Source organism: Cynara cardunculus (genome assembly GCF_001531365.2).
Source record: "Cynara cardunculus var. scolymus isolate 2C chromosome LG 6, CcrdV1, whole genome shotgun sequence".
NCBI lineage: Eukaryota > Viridiplantae > Streptophyta > Magnoliopsida > Asterales > Asteraceae > Cynara > Cynara cardunculus.
Window position 1 is genome coordinate 14583959 of NC_037533.1, and position 25802 is coordinate 14609760.

The following is a 25802-nucleotide window of genomic DNA, read 5'->3' on the forward strand; positions in this document are numbered from 1 at the left end:
GAGTCCTGACTAAGCTAGCTACCGATCTCCACTCCTAGTCTGCTACTCTAGTCCTTCATCTCCAAGAACTCCTACCAGAGGTTATGTTCTCGGAAATACTTAAAGCCTGTCATGTCTAACCTCAATTGCTCATCCCATGTCCTCCTCGATTTACCCCCTCCTCTCAATCCTCACACTTATATGACTGCTTATGCTAGGTCCACTTTATAATATCTTCAATATAACACCTTTGAGTTCTTTAGTTTGAAAAATGCAGCTGCTGAATAATTCAGGTTCATTCTATCTACTTCCTACAAATAATTCTTGATTCATACACCCATTTCCTCTTGTTATGGGAATGTAGATATAAGATTCAACTATATTATGTTAGAGATCAGAAAACAATCTTCTTGTTATGGGAATGTAGATATAAGATTCAACTATATTATGTTAGAGATCAGAAAACAATGTATATGATATGCTGCGAACTTAAGAACTTACCAGTAATCCTCACAGGAGCAGCAACCGTCTCTAAAATGGTGAAAATGTTTGTTGTCCCTCACAATTATCTCCCTGTCAACAGTCTTTGACACCAACTTGATGGCGTTGTGACAATCTTCACAAATGCGCAGATTCTTGAAAATCCTCAGCATTACCCCTTTACCTGTTCTTAACAAGCCGAACGAAACAGCAAGCTTCTCACTGTGACTCCTTAAAATATTTACTTTCTCGTCTTCTGTTAGATCATGAAGTACAGATTTTGTATCTGGTTTATACCCACATTGGTAGATATCCGCTTCTAATCTTCTCCACATTTCATGGATATCAGGAAGAATTTTATCACCAGAAAGGAAGTTATATACTTTCCCTTCTAATTCAATCCAACTACAACCAACTTCCTTCTTAAGCCCAGTTTTCTTCATTCTTTGCCTGATTTTTCTAACATCATCCCAGTTACCGAAACTAGCAAAAAGATTTGATGACAACACATAGTTTTCTGCTTTACTTGGCTCAAGTTGTAATAACTTCTCCGCAACTTCTTTTCCTAACTCCATATTACCATGAACTCTACATGAACTAAGCAATGAACTCCAAATTTTAGCATCGGGTTCCTCAGGCATCTCAGAAATAAGCATCAGAGCATCGTTAAATCGGTTTGCTCGGCCAAGCATGTCAACCAAACACGCATAATGTTCTAGTTTTGGCTCTTCTTTATGGACAGTCTGCATCTCATCAAATAATTTAAGACCCTCTTCGACTAACCTACCATGGTTACACGCCGTTAAGATGGCAATGAAGGTGAAGTGGTCAGGTTTCATGCCAAATCTTTGCATTTCACAGAATAGCTCCAAGGCCTCCTTTGGCCGACCATGAATCGCATAGGCGGCAATCAGAACGGTCCATAGTCCGACGTGCTTTTTATTTGATTGGTCAAAAACGATCTGGGAAGCTTTTATGCAGCCAGTTTTCGCATACATGTCTATGATTGAAGAATTTACAAATACGTCCCTCATGAGGCTTTTCTTTAAAGCAAAACAATGGATTGCTTGTCCCAGCCTTAGAGTAGACAACTGTGAACAAGAACTTAACACACTCATTGTTGCAATCTCATAAGGTTGGATCCCACTGGACATCATTCTACGAAAGAGATCTAATGCTTCATTTGGTTGTTTCTTCTGTGAGTAACCAGTGATCATCACATTCCATGATACCAAATTCTTGTTTTCCAGTTCATCGAATATGAGCTTTGCAAGCAAGGGTTTCCCACAGTGAATGTAAAATGAAAGTAATGAATTACTGATATGTGAATCGGTTTCTAACCTGTTTCTGAGCACAAACCCATGAATTTGTTTGCCATAACTAAGCAACTTGAGGTCTGCACATGCTAAAAGTAGGCTACCGATGCTGTACCAATCAGGGTCGAAGCCAGAAGATGTCATTTTTACAAATATATCTATAGCCTTTGAAGGATCACCATTTTGAGCACAGCCACTGATAAGTGCATTCCAAGAACTTACCGTTATATCTTTCATGCTGTTGAAAACATTCTCAGCCAAACACAACGATGACCCGCACTTTGCATAAGCTGCAATGAAAGCATTTGCAACCAATTCATCTGATTCAATCCTATGTCGAACTGAATACCCATGAAGTTCCTTCACTTTCAGCAGCTGTGAACGATATAAACAAACTTTCAAGACGTTCAAAACTGTGATCTGATCAGGCCTTACACCGTCACCGCCCATTTGCATCTGACGAAGAGATTCAAATGTTTGTTCAACTTCACCTTCTCTAGAATAACCCCAGATGATGGAATTCCAAGAAACAACATTCTTGTTTTCGTTTTTATCAAGAATAATCCGGGCTTCTAACATACACCCACATTTCAAATACATATCCATCAATGCATTTTGAACCATCAAATCCTGATACAAACCCAATTTGACAGCCAAAGAGTGGATCGCTTGCCCTATCGAAACCTCTCTTTCGGCACCACAAACAGGTAGAAAGGTTACCAATGTAGCAACATCTGGCATCAAACTGTCTTCACCAACCAGAAACTCCATGAACAGATCAATACTCTTTCGAGAAAACCCATTGTTTGCAAACCCAGAAATCAGTGAATTCCAAGTGACCAAGTTTCTCTTAGGCATAAACTCAAACACTTTATCTGCATCCTCAACAAATCTAAACTTACTATACATAGCAATCAAAGCATTACCTACAAAAACATCCGACATTAAACCAATCTTCACTGCCATTCCCTGAATCGCCCTTCCAAATCGCAAATTCGAAGTTCCAACACAAGCTTTAATCACGCACGGCAAGGTAAATCGATCAGGTATATGTTCCGTTAGCAAAAACTGGCAAAAAACGAGCATTGCATCAAACCAGAGATCATTTCTAGTGTAGGCACTAATGATTGCATTCCACTGATACAAGTTTTTGTTCTCTAATTGTTCGAAAACAAAACGCGAATCGGAGGGAGATCCGCAAACAGAGTACATTGTAATAATCTGAGTGTTGAGGATTAAATTGTTTCTCAAGTGTGTCGACGACCAAACCAGTTGATGAACTTTCCGGCCGGTTTCGATGTCGTTGTTGCCGCCGCATGCTTGTAATAGTATACCGATTGCTTCCGCGGTGTCTGGCTGTTGAGAATACGAGTCGTTGAGGAAAGTCAGAGCTCCGGTGAGGTTTTTCAATTGGCAGAGACGATTGATGCTTTGAGACAAAGAGCTGGGGTGTCGTCGGCGAGGAAGCTGACATTTTGTGACGTATTTGGTGGTGGTGGAGCGAAGTAAAGGTGGATATGGACGGTGGTTTCCGACGTGTGGTGGTGATGGCATCGTAGCCATGATATTGCCTCCGTCGAAACGAACAACGTATATGAAACAAGTACCGGAATTTTTACATCCGGCCAAATATCCATGTTTTTGCCGTTTTTCATCGTAGATTTTCCAAATATCAAACGATTTAGATAAGCTAAAAAGGACTGTTTGGCGATAAATAGAATCTTTAGTTGGAGGGGTTATTTTCAACTTATTATAAGGTGAAATTGTTAACTTTTTTAAAAACTCTTTATTACTGGTTTGACACCGGTATAAATTGTTTATCCAAATATTTAAAAATGTATATTACCAGTGTCACACCAGAATAAGTCACTAAGTTGTCTTTATAAGCAATTCCAAACACCCCCTAATTTGAAATGAAAATTTGGGTTTATGGAGGAATGAGCTCATTATTTATTCTATTTTATAAATCAGATTTATCAAAATTCTTAAAAACTTATTAATGCATAAAGTACTATACATTTATACACAAAATTTTATAAGTCTTAAAAACAACTCATAATGCATTAAGTACTACTACTTTATGCATTCAGTCTTAAAGTCTCTTAATCTATAATTAAAATAACATATAGTAAAAGTTACCAATGCACATTATTATCTTTTTTTTTCATGTTCTCAAGATACTTTTGACACATTTGACTCATGTTTTCACCCTCTCATACCTCTATGTTTTCTCCTCATCTCCCAATGTGAGATTCAAACTGATATTCACTATGAATTATTAAAAGTTCCATCATTCATCTCTCATTCAATGGCTGTAGAACTCTCGGTCTCGCTTTTCTTTGGTCTTAGTGTAAATCGAACTCATTTGTGGAGTCATTTAAATTTATTGGATTTTAACTGTCATACAATTTTTTTCATCGATAGACTGTAATTGGAACCATAACTCTTATTTATTCAAATTGTATTAATATGTAAAGACCAAATGTAACTTATATCATAACTAAATCTTCTCTAAATAAAACCAGTGAAACTTCAAAATCGTTAAAATTCACGGCTCTAGTCGTATTGCATGGATACACAACTAGTATTATATAATACCAAATAATATCTTTTATTTTCATTCCTATTGATTATTGTTTAATACCTCTAACTTAGGAGGTGCCACTCATAGAGGTAGTTATATTTTTGAAAATTATAAAAAAAAAATGCTAAAAGATGAATTAGAATTTGATCCTTGAAAATGGTTATTTCTATTAATTTCTTCGTTTTAATTTGTTTGCTTATTTTGTATTTGATTTTTTGTTTAAAAGTTAGAGCAGAAATATTTGTATTTTTTTTAAAAATGTAGCTATATCAACCACCTTTTTAATCAAAACTGTTAGATCATCTTAATCTAACAGTTTGAATGAGATTTCTGTTTTTTTCAGAGTTCTCTAGTAATTTCATCTGTATAAAGTAAATATGAAAAAAAAAATTTATTAATATAAATTAATAAATTTATGAAAGAGAAATATGATGTCATTTAAAAAATGTATTTTTTACACTAAAAATATGTTTATATGTACACTTTTCCAAGGTAGCGTTTGGTATGCAAACATGATTGAAGAGGACTAGACATTACAGAATTGGACATGACAAGAGAGTAGGATTGGACGGGACTGGACAGAGTTTGTTAGGTTTTTGGTACGATAGGACTGGATATGACAGAACTAGACAAGTTGTCCCAAAGTCATTTGATGATTTTATATATCATATAATAGTTATAGTTAACGCAAATAAAGTAGCTAATCACATAATCTAATTTATAAACATTTTTACATAGTTTTTGTATACATAAATGCATACATACATAATAGTACCAAAGTTGAAAGAAAATTTTGATACAAGTGATGGTAGTTTGAAAAACCCGATTCATGCAAAGAAGGAATTATGTTTTATTCAGTTTGGAAAATTTTATTCAGTTGGCGAAGGCATGATGAAAATTGTTGTAACGACAATGGTTGCAGATGTAGAGGCATTGGTGATTGGTGGACGATAGTGGTTGTGGACGACGTGAGGATGGTGGATAATAGTGGTGGTGGGCGGTCGATGGTGGTAGAGGTGGTAGTTGTAGTTGATGTGGTGGAGGTGGTTATGGTAGAGATGGTGGTGGTGGGGGTCGGTGGCTGACGGTGGTTGTGGAGGACATGAAGATGGTAGATAATGGTAGTGGTAGCCAATGGTGGTGGTTATGGTGCAGGTGTGGTGGTTATTGTAGTCAATTTAAGCAAATATATTCAAAATATGCGTTTAGATGTTTATATGATTTATTTAAAATATATATATTTCACAGGTATTTTCTTAATATAAATATTTATTTAAACTATAAACTTTTAAATTTCATTCCTTTTTATGAATTACCAAAATGTCACTCTATGAGTGATATGTCCGCAATTTACGAAGGGGTCAAAGTTTAAAAAAGAAAGTTTTTAAATCAGGTCTCCAATTGGGATCAAATATGTAAATTAATGTCCGATGCATTTTTCAAATTTACATATTTGGTCTTTGTAATTACAGACCTGGTTCATAAACTTCTTTTTTATATTTTGTCCCTTCCGTAAATTACGGACTTGCCACTTACAATAACATTTTGATAATTTCTGGAAAGAAATGAAAGAAATAAAACCATATGGTCAAAATGACTATTTTAATTAATTTACTTATTTTTAACCATAAATTTTTAAATAAACATTCCTCTATTTATTAAAACATTCTCTAAAATGAAAATGGAATAAAAATCCAAAATAGCCAATTGAGGTTTCACTTTTGGCCACTTTTACACCTCATTTCGACTTTTAGCGGTTTCTCAAGCATTTGTGTGCAACTTTCTTTTCCATTTAAAAATAGGTGGCTAAGAGTAAAAACCAAGGCTTTATGCATAATTGTTTTATGTGTAACTTTTTGATTGAAAAGCAAACCTTACGCATATGCACAAAGTTTATACGTAAAACCATAAGGGTGGTGTTTGATTGGTTTGAGTTTGACTCTAAATATCAAAAGTATCAGGAGATCTCAGGTTCAAATCCAAGAAGGAATAAAAATCCTCTTGTGCATATGCATGAAGTTTATACGTAAAATCACGAAAGTGGTGTCTGATTGGTTTGAGCTTGACTCTAAATGTCAAAAGTATCACGAGGTCTCAGGTTCAAATCCAAGGAGAAATAAAAATCCCTTTGTGGCCACGAATGTTCAAATACGGTAACTCCGGACTATCTACAAAACAGATGGTCGCCCTGGGATTAATCGGCTCGCATAGTAGGTTGGATATCCAGGTTAATCAAAAAAAAAAAATTATACGTAAGAAATAGTTAAAAGTCGAAATGAATTACAAAAAAGGTTAAAACGTGAAACCCCTTGATAGGATTTGCTATTTTAGTCAATTTCCCATAAAAATATGAGACAAACTCAATCTCGAGATTGATTTGTGTCTCATTTGTAAAGATGGTCACGAACCGATTTAAAAAAAATTGGTTGGGTCAACACGACCCAAACCGAAAAAAATGCGATCATGTCAAGACCATTTGCATCCGGCAAGTGAAGGATCAATTGACCACCTCTATTCATCAACACTTAAAAGGACAAAAAAAAAGTGTATATATATATATATCAATTTTGTTTGGTAATGTAGTGAAAATAACACATCTATTTGTAAACATATACAAAGTTACATCCAATATTGGTTTCAATCGAAATGAGGGGCTGAAATCAGAGAGAACTTAGATAGTCTTTTAACACATCAAAAATGGGGTTTGCAAATGACGATCCTTCCGATCTTTGAAACATGATTCCATCCATACGCGCTTGCACCCCGTCACTTGACGTCAAACCGTCCAGCAGTTGCTTTAACGTTGTGTCTATTCCGATAACCGAGCTCCCTATGCCGCTCAGAATTTCAGGTAAAGATGGTGACGATTTCGACAGCTCCACCAAAGTAACCTGGACACGATCGGTAACAAATAGTGTTACCACAAACATATCGGTTTCTGTTTGCTAGATTACAACTTGTTCAAGGGAATATAAAATACTCCAAAACCAAACAAAACGAAACCCAGTGAATCTGTGTATCCCACACAAAATAGGGTCTGGAAAGGATAAGATGTATGCAGACGTTACATCTATCCTGAGGGGTAGATAAGTTGTTTCCTGAAGACGCGCAACTTGTGAAAAGGTTTAGAGGATATGCATTTGCGAGAAAATTTTGGTTGCAAGAGCTTGAAGGAGAATGAATAAAAATCAATTATTAACCCTTCCTTGATTCTCCAATCAAATTTCAACATGTATAAAAAGGTAGGGGATGCTTATGTACAGGGAGTTTGACTCAAATAGCCGTTTCATCCATTCAAATAGGTCTCCTAGCCATTCCTCTCCTAGCCATTCCTCTCCTATCCATTTACCCAAATGTCACTACGTCCGCAATATTGTGGACCTAGCTAAAAGACAGAAAAAAACTATCAGAATCAACCCAGGTACACAATTGTGACGGCCAGGACCACAATTGCGATGGTGCCACTTGCTAACCTGATCGAATTTGAATTTTTGTTTGTCTTTTAGCCAGGTCCGCAATATTGCGGACGTATTGCAGATGTAGTGACATTTGGGTAACTATTGCAGATTGCAGATGTGGATATTGCGGATGTAGTGACATTTGGGTAAATCTGGAGAACAATGGTTAGGAGACCAATTTGAATGAGTGGAATGGCTATTTGAGTCAATTTCCCTTGTGTAAATGTAGGGGGAGTGCATATATATAAATTAAATGGTATTGAAAGAGAAAAAGATGATGTGTTAACATCTTATTGGAGGGCATATGGAAGAAGTAACACCAAAGACCAGACAAAATATTTCATTTCCATAACCACCTTATACTTTCCCAAGTTAGAACACATGAAGTCTTTCCATCCAATGAAAATTGCAACATTTCCCATTCTGGAACACCAACTCGACTCCAGAAGCAGTATTCAAAATTGCATCATAGTACAATGTGATTTTTAGACCATCTGGACATTTATATTTTAGATAAATCGAACAAAATAGCTAATCTTCCTATTTGAATTCACTTTTTAGTCATTTTTTCAATCAAATTCTTATTTTAACCGGATTTTTTTCAATCAAATTCTTATTTTAACCGGAGTTTACGTGAATGTCTTGTACATTTGTGTAAAGCCTATTTTCAGATTGAAGAAATCTTTACACAAATTTGTGTAAGGATTCCTATTTGGCGTAAAGAATCTTTTTTCTTTTTTTAATCTGAAAATAGGCTTTAAGCAAATGTGTAAGACGTTTGCATAAACTCTGGCTAAAATGGGAATTTGTTTAAAAAAATGACTAAAAAGTGAATTTAGTTGTAGATTGACCATTTTGATCAATTAAAGTACATAATAAATTCTTAAAATAATATGTAGCTAATAATGTAGGAAGTATAGTAGGAGTCAGTATATTAAAAAAAAACATTCCCTACATTAATTTTATACAAATTACTTCCTACATTGATTTAAATTTAGGAAGTATGATTGAAGATATGCTCTTAGATTATTACAATTATTACTACTTTCTTTTTCTTTTTGCAACCTTTCTAGATCATTAGGAATTGTCGTTCGGGGCTAATAGAACCAGGGTGTTCACCAAAACGTGCGGTTTAGAATTTTAGCTGTATGGTATTTGGTTTATATTTTAAAGGGCAAATTGCATGAAAAAGTAACGTACCTTAACTTGATTTCTATTTTGGGTAATGTACTTTTAAAACTTCCATTTTGGTACCTAGGATGTAAAGTTTTAAATATTTAAGTACTCGGGTAACAGGTTGAAGCATTAACCGGTTATCATGCTAATGTGGCGAGCGATGGGATGAAATTGGGTTGAATAGCAAATAAATTGAGTTGGATACCACATCACTCGCCACATCAGTATGGTAACCGGTTAATGCTTCAACAGGTTACCCGGGTACTTAAATATTTAAAACTTTATATCTTAGGTACCAAAATGGAACTTTTAGAAGTATGTTACACAAAATAAGAATCAAGTTAAAGTACGTTACTTTTTTCATGCAATTTGCTCTATGTCGTTTGTAGGTTTGACTTGCCATACTATGTTTTAATCCGCACAACACCGCAATTGTTTTTATTAATAATTATATATACAAGTATATATTTACTAAATAATCATATATAAAAAAAATATAATTCACAACATTTATCTACCATTATATATGGGAAAAGTTCAATTGGAAACCTTTCACTGTGAACCAGGGGATAAATGAGTGGGTCACGTGTCCCCATTTATCGTGAATAATAAAATATGAATTATTCGCAACATTCATGAAGAATTTCTACACCATTCATGGTGAATATACCATGAATGTCTAGAGAGGGAATGTTTTCAGTTGTTGGAGTACGACTTTTCATTTCCTGTTCGGTCTTAATGTGGAGCATTCACTTTTGTCCCCCCGGTTCACTACAGAAGTTAGGTTCGCAACTGAATCTGCCCTTAACGTATATAGCCCGATAAGACCAATAATTATATAGGGTTGGGTTCCGGACTCCTGGTGAGAATGGAAGTTATGGTAAGAAGGGTAAGAAGAGATTTCCAACCTTGAATCAATTCTAATTGAAGATCAACACTAAAGAGATGTACCAGATTAATTCTCGTGATAATCGTAATTCATGGAGCGGATTGAGATTAAAAGTGATCAAGGGTCCAGATCCTTTCTTACCCTTTTCACCTTAACTCCTATTCTTATCTTTCGTCTATTATATATATATATATATATATATATATATATATATTGAGTCGGGTTCATACGAGAATGATGCATATTTAAGAAAATGAGAAAAAATGGCCAAATCACATGTGATTTTACACTAACATCACGTGTAAAATCACATGTGATTCACGCGACTTTGCCCCACAACTGACGTCACGACCAAAGTCGCCCATGCCCCCTTTTCTGCCTATTAATGTAAAATCACATGTGATTTTGTATGTAATTTGGTCATTTTCTTATTTTCTTAAATATGTCTGATATATATTATGCACCTTTAGCCTTTTGATGATCACAAATCGCGAATTGAGATTCCTTCTCTCATCATTTCCCATTTCAAGTTTAAACCGTAATCGTAAATAATACGAGTACATGACTACACTTCCCATTTTCTCGCTTCCCTCTCTTTTCATTATGTAACTTCTTATTCTGTGTAACCCTTTATTGCAACTTTTTTTTGTATGAATTACGACTCTCTTGTTGCAACTTCTAATGGTATGGGTTACGACTTCTTATTGTACAAATTGTGACGCAAGTTGCATTAGATAAAACCCGCAAAAGACCGCACCGCACTACACTTTGCAGCACCGCAGTCTGCGGTTTGGGAAAATACTCAACCCGTATATGCGGTGCAATGCACAGCAAACACCCCATGAGAACAGAAATGGAACTGACCTGCTTGTCCTGAGGTATGTTGGCCATCTGTTTCGCTATAGCAACAGCACGTGAGAACCCTCCAATTGCATCGACTAAACCCCGTGAAGCAGCATCATTACCGGTCCACACTCTCCCTTGAGCGATCTCCTCCATTTTATCCACCTGCAGCATAATGACTCGGGTGCTGATTGCATAGCCAACAAGTACTTAAATATCCAAAGTATCTACTCGAGAGACTACATACACTCATTGATCTTGAAAATGCTGCCTTGTTTCGAAATTGTTTATAAGAATTCTGGGCAGATTCCGCAAAGAGTTTTTCCTCATCTGGGCTGCACACGAATTTGCAAATTGGTTAGAATCATAAGAAATACTCCCTCCGTCCCAAAATAAATGTCCGCAAAGAAAAAGGCATACAGTTTTAGAAATGTGTAATTGTTACACTTTTTATTTGACTAAATAACAATTTTACTCTTAATAATAGAGGGAGTAATGAATTTCTCCATCTCATAACTAAGGTAGAATTAGAAAGTAGATACTTATTTTGTGACAAACTAAGGACCTGTTTGTTAGCGGCTTAATGATCTTAATGGGACTAGCAACTTATTCGGTTAGCTATATATGATAGTTTGGTAATGGCTTAATAATATAGGAAGTGGCTTATTCAGTAAGCTTCTAAGGGGACCTTTATGCAGAAAGTCAAGTTTTTTCAAAATCTGCCCCACCAAATTAAAAAGCACGCCCCTTCCATCTATGAAAAAAACCCTCCAAGCAAAGCCTTCCCAATCTATAAAGACAACTTTATCCATACATGCCTTAATAGAAAACCAACCAAACACCCCTAAAAATAGAGACATGGACACTTATTTTGGGACAGAGGGGGTAATAAGAATCAAATAGCAACTGTAATTTATTTATGAACAAATTGTTCAGTACAAGAAATAAATGAACCTTGGCTACAAGAAATTGTCAGGCAGTCAGATAGAAAGAATTCAAGGATCCTCTCACCTGAATGGCCGCTGGTCAGCAGCAGTCAACTCAGCGTATCGTCCCTTCGATATGATTTCCTTGTTGAAACCAATCCTTTCATATAGTTTGCCCAAATTGAACTTACCTACAACAAAATAAGGATAAACAAACAACCTGGAACAGTCGAACATCCTGAAAAACATCTAGAAACTTCCATTTTGTTCACCGCATACAACAAACACGGACTTTCCGATAAGAGGAGGAAATCATTCCAAACTGAATGCACCTAAAAAAACGAAGAACTGTAACACAGAGCACAAAATAGGCTGTTCACTTATTTACATAGCAATTGCGGACAGTGGCTAATCATTGACGCAGTTTTAAACTTGGAAATTCTGAACGATGCTAAGAGTCCAAAAAATGACATCAAACTTCAACATTCTTTTTGTTAATACCGATGCCTAAATTTCCTTATCGAGCTATTGAAGTATTAACAAGTGTAACAAAATCTACTCCCTCCATCCCAAAATAAATGTCCACATTTCTATTTTAGTTTATTCAAAAATAAGTGTCCACTTTCAAAAGTAAGGGGCTGTTTGGTTGGTTTTTCATCAAGTCCTGTGTGGATAAAGTTGCTTGTATTGTTAAAGTTGTCTGTATAGATCTAGCTAAATTGTTGTTCGGTTGATGTGCTGAAGAAACAATCCGAATGATGAAAATGACTATTTTACCCTTGGTTTACATTGAACATTATAGATCAAATTTCACAAAAAAACAATATTCTACCCCTTAATTATGATATGGAGAAATTCGTTCCTCCCTCTATTATTGAGGATAAAATCGTCATTTTAGTTAAATAAAAAGTGTAGTAATTACACATTTCCGGAACTATGTGCCTTTTTCATTGTAGACATTTATTTTAGGACAGACCAGTAAATAAGAAGAAAAAAATTTACAGGATAGTGTACCAACCTGTGACAACACCAATTGAACCTGTCAAAGTAAGGTTCTCCGAGAGTATAGTTTGTGCAGCCATTGCCATGTAGTATCCTCCACTAGCTGCCACATCAACCATTGATGCAATTACAGGCTTAGATGCAGCCAATAGTCTGATTTCCCTCCACATCCTGCAAAAAATAAATATAAAGGGGGTGAGGGAATTACTTCGTCTAGTGAGAGCATAAATCACATCACATTATGAACAATTATTTTAACAACCAGAAAAAAATTGTGAATGTTACTTGCTACACCCTGCATTATGTATGATATATTATAAAGGTTGAATAAATTATACTTTTCTGGTCCAAATAGAGAAGCACTTACAAGTCGGAAGCAAGAGCATCACCTCCAGGGCTATCAATTCGGATGATAACAGCCTTATACCTTTTTGACTCTGAAAAACATAAATAAGACTAGTCCATAAACATGAATCTACCACAAAAGTACGAAAAAGATTCTCTCAATGCATCCCTCATTTTCAAAGCTGTATGTACGAGTCATAATTCTTTGTATGTGTTTGTTTTCCTTTCCCTTTTCCTTTTAGCCTAACATTGATCGTCGAATACAAATTTTTTCACATCTGTGCACACATGTGGGGTTCCATCTTTCATAGATATTTCATGTTTATTTAGCTTTTGATGTTAATATTTCATAGTTGATAAATATTAGAATGTTGTTACATGTTAAATGCATAATATGTTCCTTCTTAATGTCCTTTTAGGGTTTTATGTCTCAGCAAGAAATCAAGCGTTCAAACCTCACCGAAGGTGAGGAGGGTGCATGAGTTCATTTGCCATATATATACATATAATACTTCAAGAAAACAAAAACAAAGATTGGCCCACTTTGTGGCCTATGTATTGTTATTTTCCATCGATAATAAACAATTCTTCTTGTATCTATTATTTTACACTACCATTAGTCCCAACAGTTGCATCTAAAAGGATATACTTGCTTTGGCCAAAACACATTCAATCACCAGTCTCACATTACAGCTGATCATGATAAGCAGACAATGACAATCCTTGTAATCATAGAATTCTATGACAACACGAGACTACCACAAACAGTTCTGGAATCTGGATGCTTGCTTTCTTAAAAAGTAAACTATATATCATACACAGAACTATTAGCCTGAATCTCCAACGGTATTTGACAGTTAAGTATCTGTTATACCCAGGTCAAATAGTCAAGAGTGGTAGGCTGGGTCAAGTAGTCGATAGTTGTACGCTTGATCAAAGTGTACAAGCATTTAAGGCATCAGTACAAGTAGGAGATGCAGAGTTAGAAAGGCAGTTAGCAGCAAACAGCAATATAAATAAGGAGCTGAAATGAGGGAAAGGTATAGATCATTTCTGTGCGTGTGTTTTAGGCGAAAGCCGTGGAGAGTACTAGGCCTCTAGAAAGCCAAGAAAGCTATCTGTAGTCAACTGATTTCTTCTGTCCAATTTCTTCTCAAATGGCAATCGATTTACTGTGAGTGCTTTGACTTAACTGTTAATTGCCAGTGTATATCAGGATCATTAACTCTAGCCCAACAAGCGAAGATCCTAACAATGTTAAGTACCAAAGATCTATTTCATTTGATACAAGCTACCAAAATGTAAATCTCGCCAAGCATTGATTACATGGGAACTGAAGACAGGTAAGTATGTAGTGCACAACTGCATATCACAACCAGTTTTAGATTGAAGTTAAAGGCGTATGATTGCAAGCTTTTTCCTTGTCATTTGTTACCACAAGTTTCAGCTTAAAATCCAGCAAATGGGAGATGTGCTAAATAAATAGAGATAACAGATAAGTTGGGAAGCAGTAAATGATGCTGGCCTTTTGGATTGTACTTATATAATATAGTGGTGACAGGTAAATTTTCAAAGGGTCGGGTATATTTTGGACCTTTTTAGTAACATATGAACATAATCATTCAAGGCACAGAAAGTGCTACCTTGATTATAAATAGTTGTACACATAAGGAAGTTGATGCAAAGCCGGTCTACATTCCAGGTTACTATACAATCATTATGTATTTTATTTTGGTCCTTTACAGTATACCTTTCAAAGAAAAAGGAAACTATATGATATAATGTACCTCTTACAGTGCGGATCTTCTCAATGAATTGCTCAGCAATGATGCCTGAACTAGGTGAACTAAATGGCCCTCGTACACGACTGATGCTACCTGAAGCTCTAATTACGGCTATTCGATCCCTGCCACCTGATAACCCCAAGGTCCATTTTCTAACTCTCGAGTATTTCCTGGAGCAAGGACAATTAGGTAGTCTATAAGTTATTTGGTGGCAAGCATTCAAAAATGTGTTACATGAGATAGACGTGTGTATCGAATCATAGACAAATACAACTCTTTAGCGGAAAGAAATGCTTATAAGATTACAATGATTCTAAGTGGTCCACTGCCACTAGAATATTAATGAGTGGGCATGTTCTCAAGTGCAAGTTCGTGGGTAGTGGCCAACATGGTAGGCTAACTTTCTACCCTTGAACACAGATAGCAAGTGTAAGATTGCATGTTGAAGTATTGCGTTGTTACTTGGTACTAGCGTGGTCAGACTGAGCGTATTTTAAGTACAACTATCCATGAGTGATGTATACATCAAGTACAAGTATGCAGTCATTATGAGTATACTCGAATGAATATTTTATACATATGATGTGGTCCATTATGCATGCTACAACCTTCAAGATGCACATCTATCCCTTCTTCAGGATAATATGCAAATATATATATATATATATGCGTATATATGTTGTGTGTATGAGAGAACTTCTATAAATAGAATACTATAACAGCAACATAAGACAATAATCACATCTCAGGATTACTAGAAGAAGGAAGCAAGGTAGAGGGACTAAAGAAAAGATAGCTCTCAAATGCTAGAGACGATGCTACAAGCAGAAGGCACCAACATGCTACAAATTGAATGCTAAGATGGCAAAATAGAATAATATTTGCATCTAAATATAACTGTAATAAAGGTGTGAGGTAGAGAAACTTCAGGGAGATATGGTTCTCAAGTACTAGAGATGATGATGCAAGAAGAAGAAGCAACATGCAAAATCTGGAAAAAATGAAAACTATAAAAGAGAGATCTTTACTTGTAATCAACAACTGGGAGTTTTTTCTCCTCCACAATGCCCAATTTTGTTTTCAACATAGATGTAACCTGAAAAGGTTACCGATTACCAGCCATATATCTGAAATGGTATATCTATCAAAAACCAAGAGTGAGGTCTACACTGCACTAGAACTACCTTTGTAATAGATGAAAGTGCAAACCACAATCATCAATAATCAAGCTTTTAAACATTTTGAACTCCAAAATCTATTAAATGGCAGAAGTTAGGAAGTGATTTCTTGAATGATAATGTTCCATTACTAAAATAAGAAGCCTGGATATGTTATTTTCCTGTGCATACCTCATCATCATATTTTATATCGGTTATCCATCCATCTTCTTTCAACTTCTCTACTTGGTAAACTCCATCATTAATAAAACTCTCAATGTCTTCCTTTTTCTTTCCTGTAAAAGAAACAATCCAAACTGTTCACTTTGATACATCAAGACTAGGTAAAACCACAAAGTAACTACACCTTTGGCTTGAGAAATCTTATCGACCCAATTCCCATAGATGTTATCTACCAATGTAGTAAGCACCTCGCGATTTTCTTCGGATATATTCTTGCGCATCAGTTGGTCACCAGCACTCTTATATTTACCAATCCTCTGCACTTGTGGTTGCACGCCTACTTTCTCAAGTACACCTTTATGCACAGCACTTCGGTTAAGTTTAGAAGTGGTTCTCGAGATTTGATAGATCTAGGTATATTATATATACATGTAACTATACTTCTTTGTGGAATGACACTGTCACGCTGAGAGATAAAGTACTTTGGCATTTTGCTCTTGTAATATGTCAGAAATATTTAGGGGCTGTTTGGTTTAGGTAGGGGAATGAAAATGAAAATGACAGAGAATGAAAATGGGAATGACTTTTCATTCCCCCAGTTTAACCTGAAATGAAAATTTGGCCTTCTGAGGGAATGAACCCATTATATATAAAACCAAACTGTTTCTAACCCATTATCATTCCCATTGATTATTTCTTAATACCTCTAACCAAACACCCCCTCAGTTTTACCAACAGATTTAACGATGATATATAGCTAAAATGAGAAATTAGCTGTAAAGAACTCAACTAATAAATATCGAACACCCATTATCCCCAAGTAGCCCCAACTGATCATTTGCAAATTGCACATGCCAAAAGTAAATTGCTCATATACCCCATAGTTATTGTATTTGTTATTGATAAAGACTGCAATATAAATCAACTTGCAGTTTTAGATTACTGGAAAACTTATCGAGTAAAATCTTCTTTATACTTCACAGTCCTTTTTGTACAATTCCATATAACTACAGTATATGTGAACATGAACTTGTAATTCAGCTGAGAAAAGCACTATTAAAACTTTTTTTTTATTGGCAAGAAGCACCAATAACAGGGACAACTGTATATCTCACTCTGCTGACTCATAAAGCTTGAGCTAAAATGTAATAAGTGTCAGTTTTTTACCTCCAAGAAATGATGCTTGAGCAGATAAACCATACAACGAAAAGTAAGCACTTGGTGGGGCGTACAGCTCTTCACAGGCACACCCAAGGTAATACTCCTTTTCACTCCATGTAGGTGCATAACCAATAATGAACTTCCCTAAAATGAATTGTCAATGTTAATAGATGCATCAGAAGTTCAGAACTATGCTAGTTGAAAATTTACTGATACAATGCAACAGGCAAATCAGATGGTGCTTAATAAATCAACATTTAATCATCTAGAAGATACAGATAACTGCATAACAAAAAGGGAAAGAAGAATACAAACTTAATCTTATTTTATATGGGTGCACCATGTAAAATAATCAATATTCTTAAAGATAAGGAAAAACTACCTGACTTCCTAAAATCCAAAATGTGCCTTCGAATTTCTTCAATTTTACCCCATCCACAATTCAAGGTCTCGATGTGGAGATAAACACCAGATATACGAGGATCATATGCTGCTTTTATTAAGTTTTCACATATTTGAGGTAGCGATAACCCTGAAGAGAAACGAGTCTTCACCTGATCAGATATCTGAAATCGACAACAGTAAAAACTTAATTTTCATCATCCAATACTTTTACTCATATATACAATAATGTAATATCAACTGCTAATGGAACCCATACATAATAATGAAGACTTTGCATTGATCCCCACACAACCAAACTTCTTTTCACGCCCTAAAAAAAGCTACTGAGTTTCAAGTTCTAGATCCAAACTTCCAACCAAGCATGGATTCCATCAGATAGTTAAATAGTGATCAGGCTACATATTGGAAACATGTAGGTTTCAACTGAAGCCTGAACGACGTTATTTAACATAGAGCGTTTCCATCTATGAACATACATATTTAACATGGTTGTATAATTCATGTTCGTCTTGAGTGAAAATTTTAATGTTCTTCCATGTAGATCAAGTTGAGTAAAATGGTTTTGTCCTTTGCTGTTATATAAGTCTAGGGGTTGTTTGTTTACCTCTTAATAGTTCCATTAAAAGGCAGTCTCCGAATCGTTAAGAGGTAAATCTTGTTCGGCAAAAAAAAAACAGTTTGCCTCTAATGGTTCTAATACCCTCGGCTCCCTTAACCATTCGGCTTCCTAATTTCATTGTAAACAATTACCAAATAATTATATTTCATTTTGTACTAAATCATAAGATCCTATTAATCATCCACAGCTTAATCATTCTGCATCAAACCATTAAGCAACTGCCAAATAGTGGAACTAATAAGAAGTAAACAACATACCAAAATGAGCAAGAGATACAAACAAATGAACTAAGAAAAAAAAGCTCACTAATTTATCAATCACGATTGAACATCTAAGAACTCGACATACAAGCAAGTTAACAAGGAATAAGGGGATTCAAAACCACCAAACCTGGCCACGCAATTTCATTTCCAAAACACTACCCTTGCGAACACGTTGCCATGGATAAGCAATAAGCATGCGTAGCTTCACCACGAAGCTCTTCCACGCACCTGGACTTTCAAACTCAAATTCTCCACTAGGATAATCACCATCGCCTCTTAAACTGCCATTATTATCGAATTCCGACTTGAACTCGCTTTTATCTTCCTGATTCTCTGACAAAACGTCATCACTTTTGGTATCCGATGAGGAATCAACAGCTCGAACGGAAATGCTCCGATGAAGTTTGGGACGACAATAGTAGGTAACGGAAGTAAAATGCGGAGGGAAGAAGATAGGGGAGGAGAGATGAAGCTGCGGCCGTGATTTGGTGAGGATGGCAGCGGAGATGTGGACGGTGGTGGCGAGAAACCTAGACATCCGGTGGCGGTTTCAGACGCCGGCGAGAGAATCAGATAGAAAAGCGTAGGGAGGTGGCGGAGGAAGAAGCATGGATTGGAAATCCACCACGTCGTCCAATTTATTCCCAAAAAATTCAACCTTCTTCGATCACAATATCTTTTGGGATATGTGACACGAACACCTTTTTTACAATTCAAACTTCAGCAAAACACTGTTCACGATGTTATTGTCGTCTTGTAGTTTTGAAACTGCAAGGACAAACGTGTTAATTCAACAAAATACAAGGACCAAATTTGTCACTTATTCAAAATCGAATAATAACCGGATCCGACCGAATCAAAACCGTTTGTGTTTGTTAAAAACTTGTAAAAACTATAAATTTGGTCCCTGGGGTTTGTCAAAAATAACATTTTTCTCCATTTAGTTTCGAAATTATGCAATCGCCATCATAGTTAATAAATACGTCTAGATTTAGGGGATGTTTATCAAACACTAACTCGGTAAGTGTTTACGATAAATTTTAACACTATTATGTATTTACCGGATAAGATTTTAGTCCACAAAAACGACATAGTATACAATAATTTACCCGGTAAGTGCTTACAATGGTAAGAGTCGTCGCCTTCACTTACCGGGTAAGACTCTTGATCCTTGTCTCGCTCTTACCGAGTAAGAATTTTGGTCTTTACCATATTCATCCAGTGAGGTAACGTGACTTGGTAAGCGCTTACTCGGATAAGCGTTTGGTAAACGGCCCCTTAACCATTTATCTAACAGCCGTTAAAAACTTTCATCAAATGAGGGGTATTTCCGTTCTTTTATTCAGCTTTTGATTGGGTAAATAAAAAAAAATTGATTAAACAAAACGAAAATACCTCTTATTTGATGGATCTTTTAACGGTCGTTAGTTAAAATGACAAAATCCAGATATTCGTCACAAACCATGATGATAATCTTGTAATTTCAAAATTGTTATTTTTAACAAACCATAATAACCAAATTTGTAGTTTACCCTGAAAATTTCCACAGATTCTCAACTTTTTTACAAAATCACAATTTTTCCGTTAAAAAAAAGTTATATTTAACTCCAACAGTTTTATATTTTTAAAGACTACGATATTAATTATATTATTAAAATATTTTATATATTTAATAAAATATTATTTTTATGTTCTAAACATTTTATTTTAAGGTTTCTTATTTGTGAGTAATTATTTTTTGGAATTTTTTAAAATTTAAATATTTTTACCCCTTCTTGCATTTTCTACATTTTGGAGAAAGCTTCTGAAGAATCTGTTGAAACAAAAAATCTGTTCAAAATCCCAAATTTCCATTTCTCCATCTTAGAGAATATGTTATAAATGCTGTTAGAGCATTGTTTCTTTTAAAAAAATTGAGATTTTGCTGATATTTATTTTGTTGACCAGTTTTACATTTTGTTTCTTTGGACCGAGAAGAAACAGATTTGGCGAGAAGAGGATTGTACCGTCTGAGAAGTTTTCAAACATACAACATGGATTCTGAAAATGCAATGTAATCGGACTCTCACATCAATCTGAATGAATTAAGTGTGATTTTGGGTCAAAGACCTTCCAGCCTAGTGGTAAAGGCTTGGGCATGGCATAGTCATGAACCCGAGTTCGAGCCCTGGAGGGGAGTGTTGGCGACATTTAAGTGAGGTCATGTTTAGCCTCCAAATTTGCCGGGGATTAGTCGGGCTTTGGCCCGGACACCCTTACAAAAAAAAAAGTGTGATTTTGGGAAAAAAATAATAATAATTGTATTCTCTATTGTGGAGTAATTATAGTTGATTTGTTGCAGATGCTCTTAGGATCTCGGTTTTTTGTTTGATTCTCGATTTGTGATCATTTAGGTTATAATCGATTATGAAACCGGTGTTTCTTTTTCCCGCAAATTCGAAACTACGTCATTGTAAGTTTATATTTTTCAATTTAAAACACAAGTATGTATTCAGTTCACGTTTGATTTGGAGGCGAACCTAATTTTAAACCGAAACCAAATTGTTTTACATTATTTTGGGTTTTTTGTTTTGTTTTTTTTTATTTTTCTAATTTTAATCCATCCAGATGCACACCCCAATAAGTTCTGGAATAATACAACCAGAAACTTGAACATCTGGGTTTTATCAAAATAAACTATTTGAAGGGGATTGAAACCTCGTTAAGTTAGTCAGCTCATTCTCGCGCCAATTTTTATTAAATATAACTAAAATGATAAAAGGGGGACATAAACCAAAACCTCGTATAACAAAAATAAAATATACCACCTAAAACAATGTCTTCGTGCGTTTTTTGAAGCAAAAATACCAGTCATTTTATCATAGTTAATATTTCTTAAAGTTTACTCTCGAAACTCAAAATTGCTAACCCGTCATCTTTCTTTTCTTAACTCATGGTACACAATGGATATGACTTCAACAACAAAGGTTCTTTATACAGATGTTACGATGATAGGTACGGTCAACAAAATTCTGTAAGCAAGCAAGACATGTGGAAACATTTCCATCTTCTTTGCAAACTCCATAATATGTATGGATGTCCAAGAATTTTGTCTCTCGGATGTCCAAGGATTTTGTCTCTCGAATGTCCTTTAAGTAGATTGTTGTTCTTTCTTGAAATCTTTCTTGAAATTTGGAATTTCATCAAATTGTTTTTTTTTTCCTTGAAAAAGAACGTTTTACAGCAAATTCGAGCTCAACTCCAATATGATATTGCGATTTCTTTAGCTTCATTGATAGCACATGTAAACTCGTGTTTCCTATATTTTTCAAAATGGACAACTGATCCCTCTATATTATTTACTGCAATATCAAGAAGCATATATTTGGACTGTAATTTCTTACTAGCCAAATTAAATATATATAAAACTTCATGCCAAATAAACAAACTTATAATAAACTAGCGGCGGTCATGCGTTGCACGGCAACAGTAAATATTTTAAGAAAGTACTTGAACGGGTTAAGATAAAACATATACTCGGCTAACAATTAAATGAGATACAATTTAAAACAACGAATGTATTCCCATAAGTAGTTAATTTGCATATATTGATAATCGTTTGTTGTTACGAAAAGTTTGAGATGCATCAGTAATAATGTTGTTGTTATGCTATTTAGAATTCAAACGACATGTCCCACAACCATATCACTATATTGTTGTTACAAAGAGTCTGAAGATTATTTTTCCCTGAAAAAAGGGTCAGCTAAAATTAGCCAACCATATGAGTTGTTAGAAAAAGCATCATCTATCTCGTCTATATATACTCACATATTTCATACAATTTTTTTTATCTTCTCATTAATGTGGAATAACCAAACTCATCATATTTAAAGATTTAAGAATTATTTCATTCTCGTGGTGTCACCTGGTTATCTATGTTTATATATATATATATATATATATAGAGAGAGAGAGAGAGAGAGAGAGAGATATGAGCGATCAAATGCAAACCACCAAATTTGTACAAACCTTGCAAACCACCCTCATCTGTCTATTTCATTGTTTTATCGTATGAATTTTTTTAATAAAATTGTTTAATCTTGTGAAATCGTTTCATATAATACTTTTTTTGATGAAGCTGTTTCATATATGGTTATGAAATTGTTTCATATGATACTTAATAAAATTTCAATGAAACTTTTTTATGTATTTCTCTAAAATAATGAAGATGATAATATCCATGATTAACACCCTCCACAATAAAAATGATTAATCAACCTCTCATAATTACAAAAAAATGAACAAAATGAAAAATTATGATTGGTTGAATAAGGTTTGTACGGTTTGTACAAATAACGTGATTTGCAATAATATGGTGTATGATGAAAATGTGGTTGGGTTTACCATCTTGTCCTTTTCGCTATTATAGAATAAATTTTTTAATATATATATATATATATATATATATATTTTTTAATTTCCTAAAATAAACTAAACTAATATTGACAATTGATCAAGAAAATTGATTGATGAGATTGATTTACATGGTTTACACAAATTGGGGCGGTTTTCATTTGACCGCTTCTCTCTCTCTCTCTCTCTTTCTCTCTCTCTCTCTCTCTCTCTCTATATATATATATATATATATATAGGGTTGGGTTCACGTGAAATCAATATGTTTTCGTGATGCATGTGAGACCACTTTTTTACACTTGAAACTTCACAGCAAAACGCTGTGAAGGGAAAAAAAACCTTGAACCTTCACAACAAAAACACTGTAAAGGTTACCTTCACAGCGTTTTGCTATGACTTTTCAAGTGTAAAAAAGTGGTCTCACGCTTCTCATCGATAACAGAATGGTCTCACGTGATCCCAAGTCTATATATATTATTAATGTATATATGTATTTTCTGTATATGTGTAGGGGTCTAGGTGTTATTTCATATTCTTATTTAGGTATATATGTAATTTCCTTTTCCAGTATATGGAATTTTCTATAATACCTTCAATAGACAGATGTGACCAATATTGCTTAACTCATCTTCTTCAATATTCAATAGAATCTTGCTTCAACTATTCATCCTCACATGGTATCAGAGCATCAGGCTCTCATTATCGTGATCATCGCTCGTCTATCAACATCTGAGAATATGTTTTCTGACGATTGAGGTAATTGAAACCTAACCCTAATTCCTTTGTCATCGTCCTCCTAATTCTTAGACCTTCTCCGTCATCGTTTTTCTGATTCAATCGAGTCTTCTTGAATTCCTAATCGATCCCTCTCCGAAAGTGTTTTCAAGATCTTGAAAACCGAAAATTGTTATTTTCACGATTGTTTTGTTGCAAACCAAACCTCTACATCTATGGCAACTCCCTCAATAATTAAAAATCGACCTATCTCAGTGATATTAGATGGTCCAAACTATGTTTTATGGTGCCATCACATGACTATACACTTGAAGTCTCAAGGCTTATACAGTTTTGTAACTGGTGTCACACAAGTTCCAACTAAGGGAGCAAATGAAAAAGATACCGACTTTGCCAAACGGTCTGATGATTGGGACATTAAAAACGCTAAGATACTTGGATTTATTAATAGCTCTACTACTACAAAAATTCATCAACAACTACTTGGGTACACTACTGCAAAAGAGGTATGGGATTTTCTTGCCAAAAGGTTCACAACTGCAGGTCTGTCTCATCAATATCAGTTATGGTCTGAATTTCAAAGGAAGCGCCAATTACCAGATCAAACTATCGGTTCATATGTTTCAGAGATGCAAGTTATCCAAGATCAGTTAAACTTGGGTACACCACAGATTTTTGATGACATCGTTGATCAATTCAGGGCCTATTCCAACCAACTACATCTCATTACACTTCTGATGGGACTGTCTGACAAATTCGAGCACATTAGAGCCTCTCTTCTACATCGGCATCCCTTTCCAATCTACAATGATGCCGTGTAAGAATTACTAAGTGAGGAAACGAGACTTCAGACTCGTTCTATGCCACCTACTGATGTTGTTCTTCATACCTCTACCAACAACTATCGAAACAAACACTCTAACTTCAAGCCTGAGAACAGGGGGCCGGCTAAAGAGTGTACCTTTTGTCACTCTTCATCTCATTCACTACTTGACTGCCAGATTCGAACATGTCCATTCTGTAAGATCACTCATCCGAAGCACTATATATCAGATTGTTCAAAGAACCCCAGAAGGCTCAGCTTCCAACGACGTTATCCAAACTCCAAGCCAATGGTCGGGTCTATGAATTCTGAGATACCCAAGTCAGTTCCATCTCCTTCGATACCAACTTCTCCAAATGTTGATCTGTTAGAGCTCATGCGTAAGAACCAAGAGATTATGGAACAATTAATGTCAAGTACTATGAGCACCAATGATACATCATCCGCCTCAGGTAATCTCTGGCTTTTTGACTYCGGGTGTTGTAATCACATGACACCCYGATCAGATATATTAMTGGACAAACAACCATCCCAGATACTTCCASCTGTGTCTACTGCTGATGGTACCAAACTACCAGTCTCCTCATYTGGAACARTATCTACTCYTTACTTATACATAYCCAACAYCTTACATGTTCCCAACTTATCTCTTAGCCTCATATCTATTAGCCAACTTGTTGATGCTGGTCTAATYGTTCTTTTCTATTCATCTGGTTGTGTTGTGCAGGACTCCAAGAGCAAGAAGATCCTTGGAGTAGGCCGTAAAGTGGGTCGGATGTTTGAGGCTATATACCTCAAGTTACCAGAGTCGTTCTCCAATTATGTTGCGTCTGTCTCTAGCTCGTCTTCCTTTGCCTTATGGCATGCTAGACTAGGTCATTTGTGTTCTGCAAAACTTCACTCACTTGTTTCTTCTGGATTGTTAAGGAATGTTAAATTTGAACCATTATCTTGTTCATCTTGTCAATTGGGGAAACATCATGCTTTACCATTTCATAATAATGATGTTACTTCTGTTTTTCCCTTTGATATTGTTCACTCTGATGTTTGGGGACCAGCACCAACCCCATTTATGGGTGGTGCTAGGTACTTTGTAATTTTTGTGGATGATCATACCCGTTTCACATGGGTCTATCTTATGAAACATAGATCCGAACTTCCAACCATCTACATCAATTTTGCTCGTATGGTTCACACCCAGTTCTCTAAACGAATAAAGATTCTTCGTGCTGATAATGCCATGGAATACAAGTCATCCTCTCTACATTCCTTCCTACGTGAT

At 35.3% G+C, this 25802-nt stretch overlaps 2 protein-coding genes across 2 annotated transcripts; both read right to left on the reverse strand.

Moving 5' to 3' along the window:
• Positions 1-476: 476 nt before the first annotated feature.
• LOC112514176 (pentatricopeptide repeat-containing protein At1g18485) lies at positions 477-3338 on the reverse strand. Its single transcript, XM_025120507.1, has one exon. The coding sequence runs from the start codon at positions 3336-3338 to the stop codon at positions 477-479; it is 2862 nt and encodes a 953-aa protein (XP_024976275.1).
• Positions 3339-6916: 3578 nt separating this feature from the next.
• On the reverse strand, positions 6917-19295 carry LOC112514459 (serine protease SPPA, chloroplastic-like). Its single transcript, XM_025120941.1, has 13 exons — positions 18698-19295; positions 17666-17849; positions 17290-17427; positions 16307-16477; positions 16132-16235; positions 15811-15878; positions 14786-14952; positions 13021-13090; positions 12670-12824; positions 11737-11842; positions 10973-11060; positions 10747-10890; positions 6917-7250 (listed from the first exon to the last, which is right to left on the reverse strand). The coding sequence occupies exons 1-13, from the start codon at positions 19106-19108 to the stop codon at positions 7020-7022; spliced, it is 2037 nt and encodes a 678-aa protein (XP_024976709.1). The 5' UTR covers positions 19109-19295; the 3' UTR covers positions 6917-7019.
• Positions 19296-25802: the final 6507 nt, after the last annotated feature.

Coding starts and splice junctions, on each gene's coding strand:
- LOC112514459 (XM_025120941.1), bottom strand. CDS start 19,108: ATGTCTAGGTTTCTCGCCACCACCGTCCACATCTCCGCTGCCATCCTC. Junction 17,428..17,665: donor TTTGGATTTTAGGAAGTCAG/GTAGTTTTTCCT, acceptor AATTCATTTTAG/GGAAGTTCATTATTGGTTAT. Junction 13,091..14,785: donor GAAGATCCGCACTGTAAGAG/GTACATTATATC, acceptor TATGTTTTTCAG/AGTCAAAAAGGTATAAGGCT.
- LOC112514176 (XM_025120507.1), bottom strand. CDS start 3,338: ATGGCTACGATGCCATCACCACCACACGTCGGAAACCACCGTCCATAT.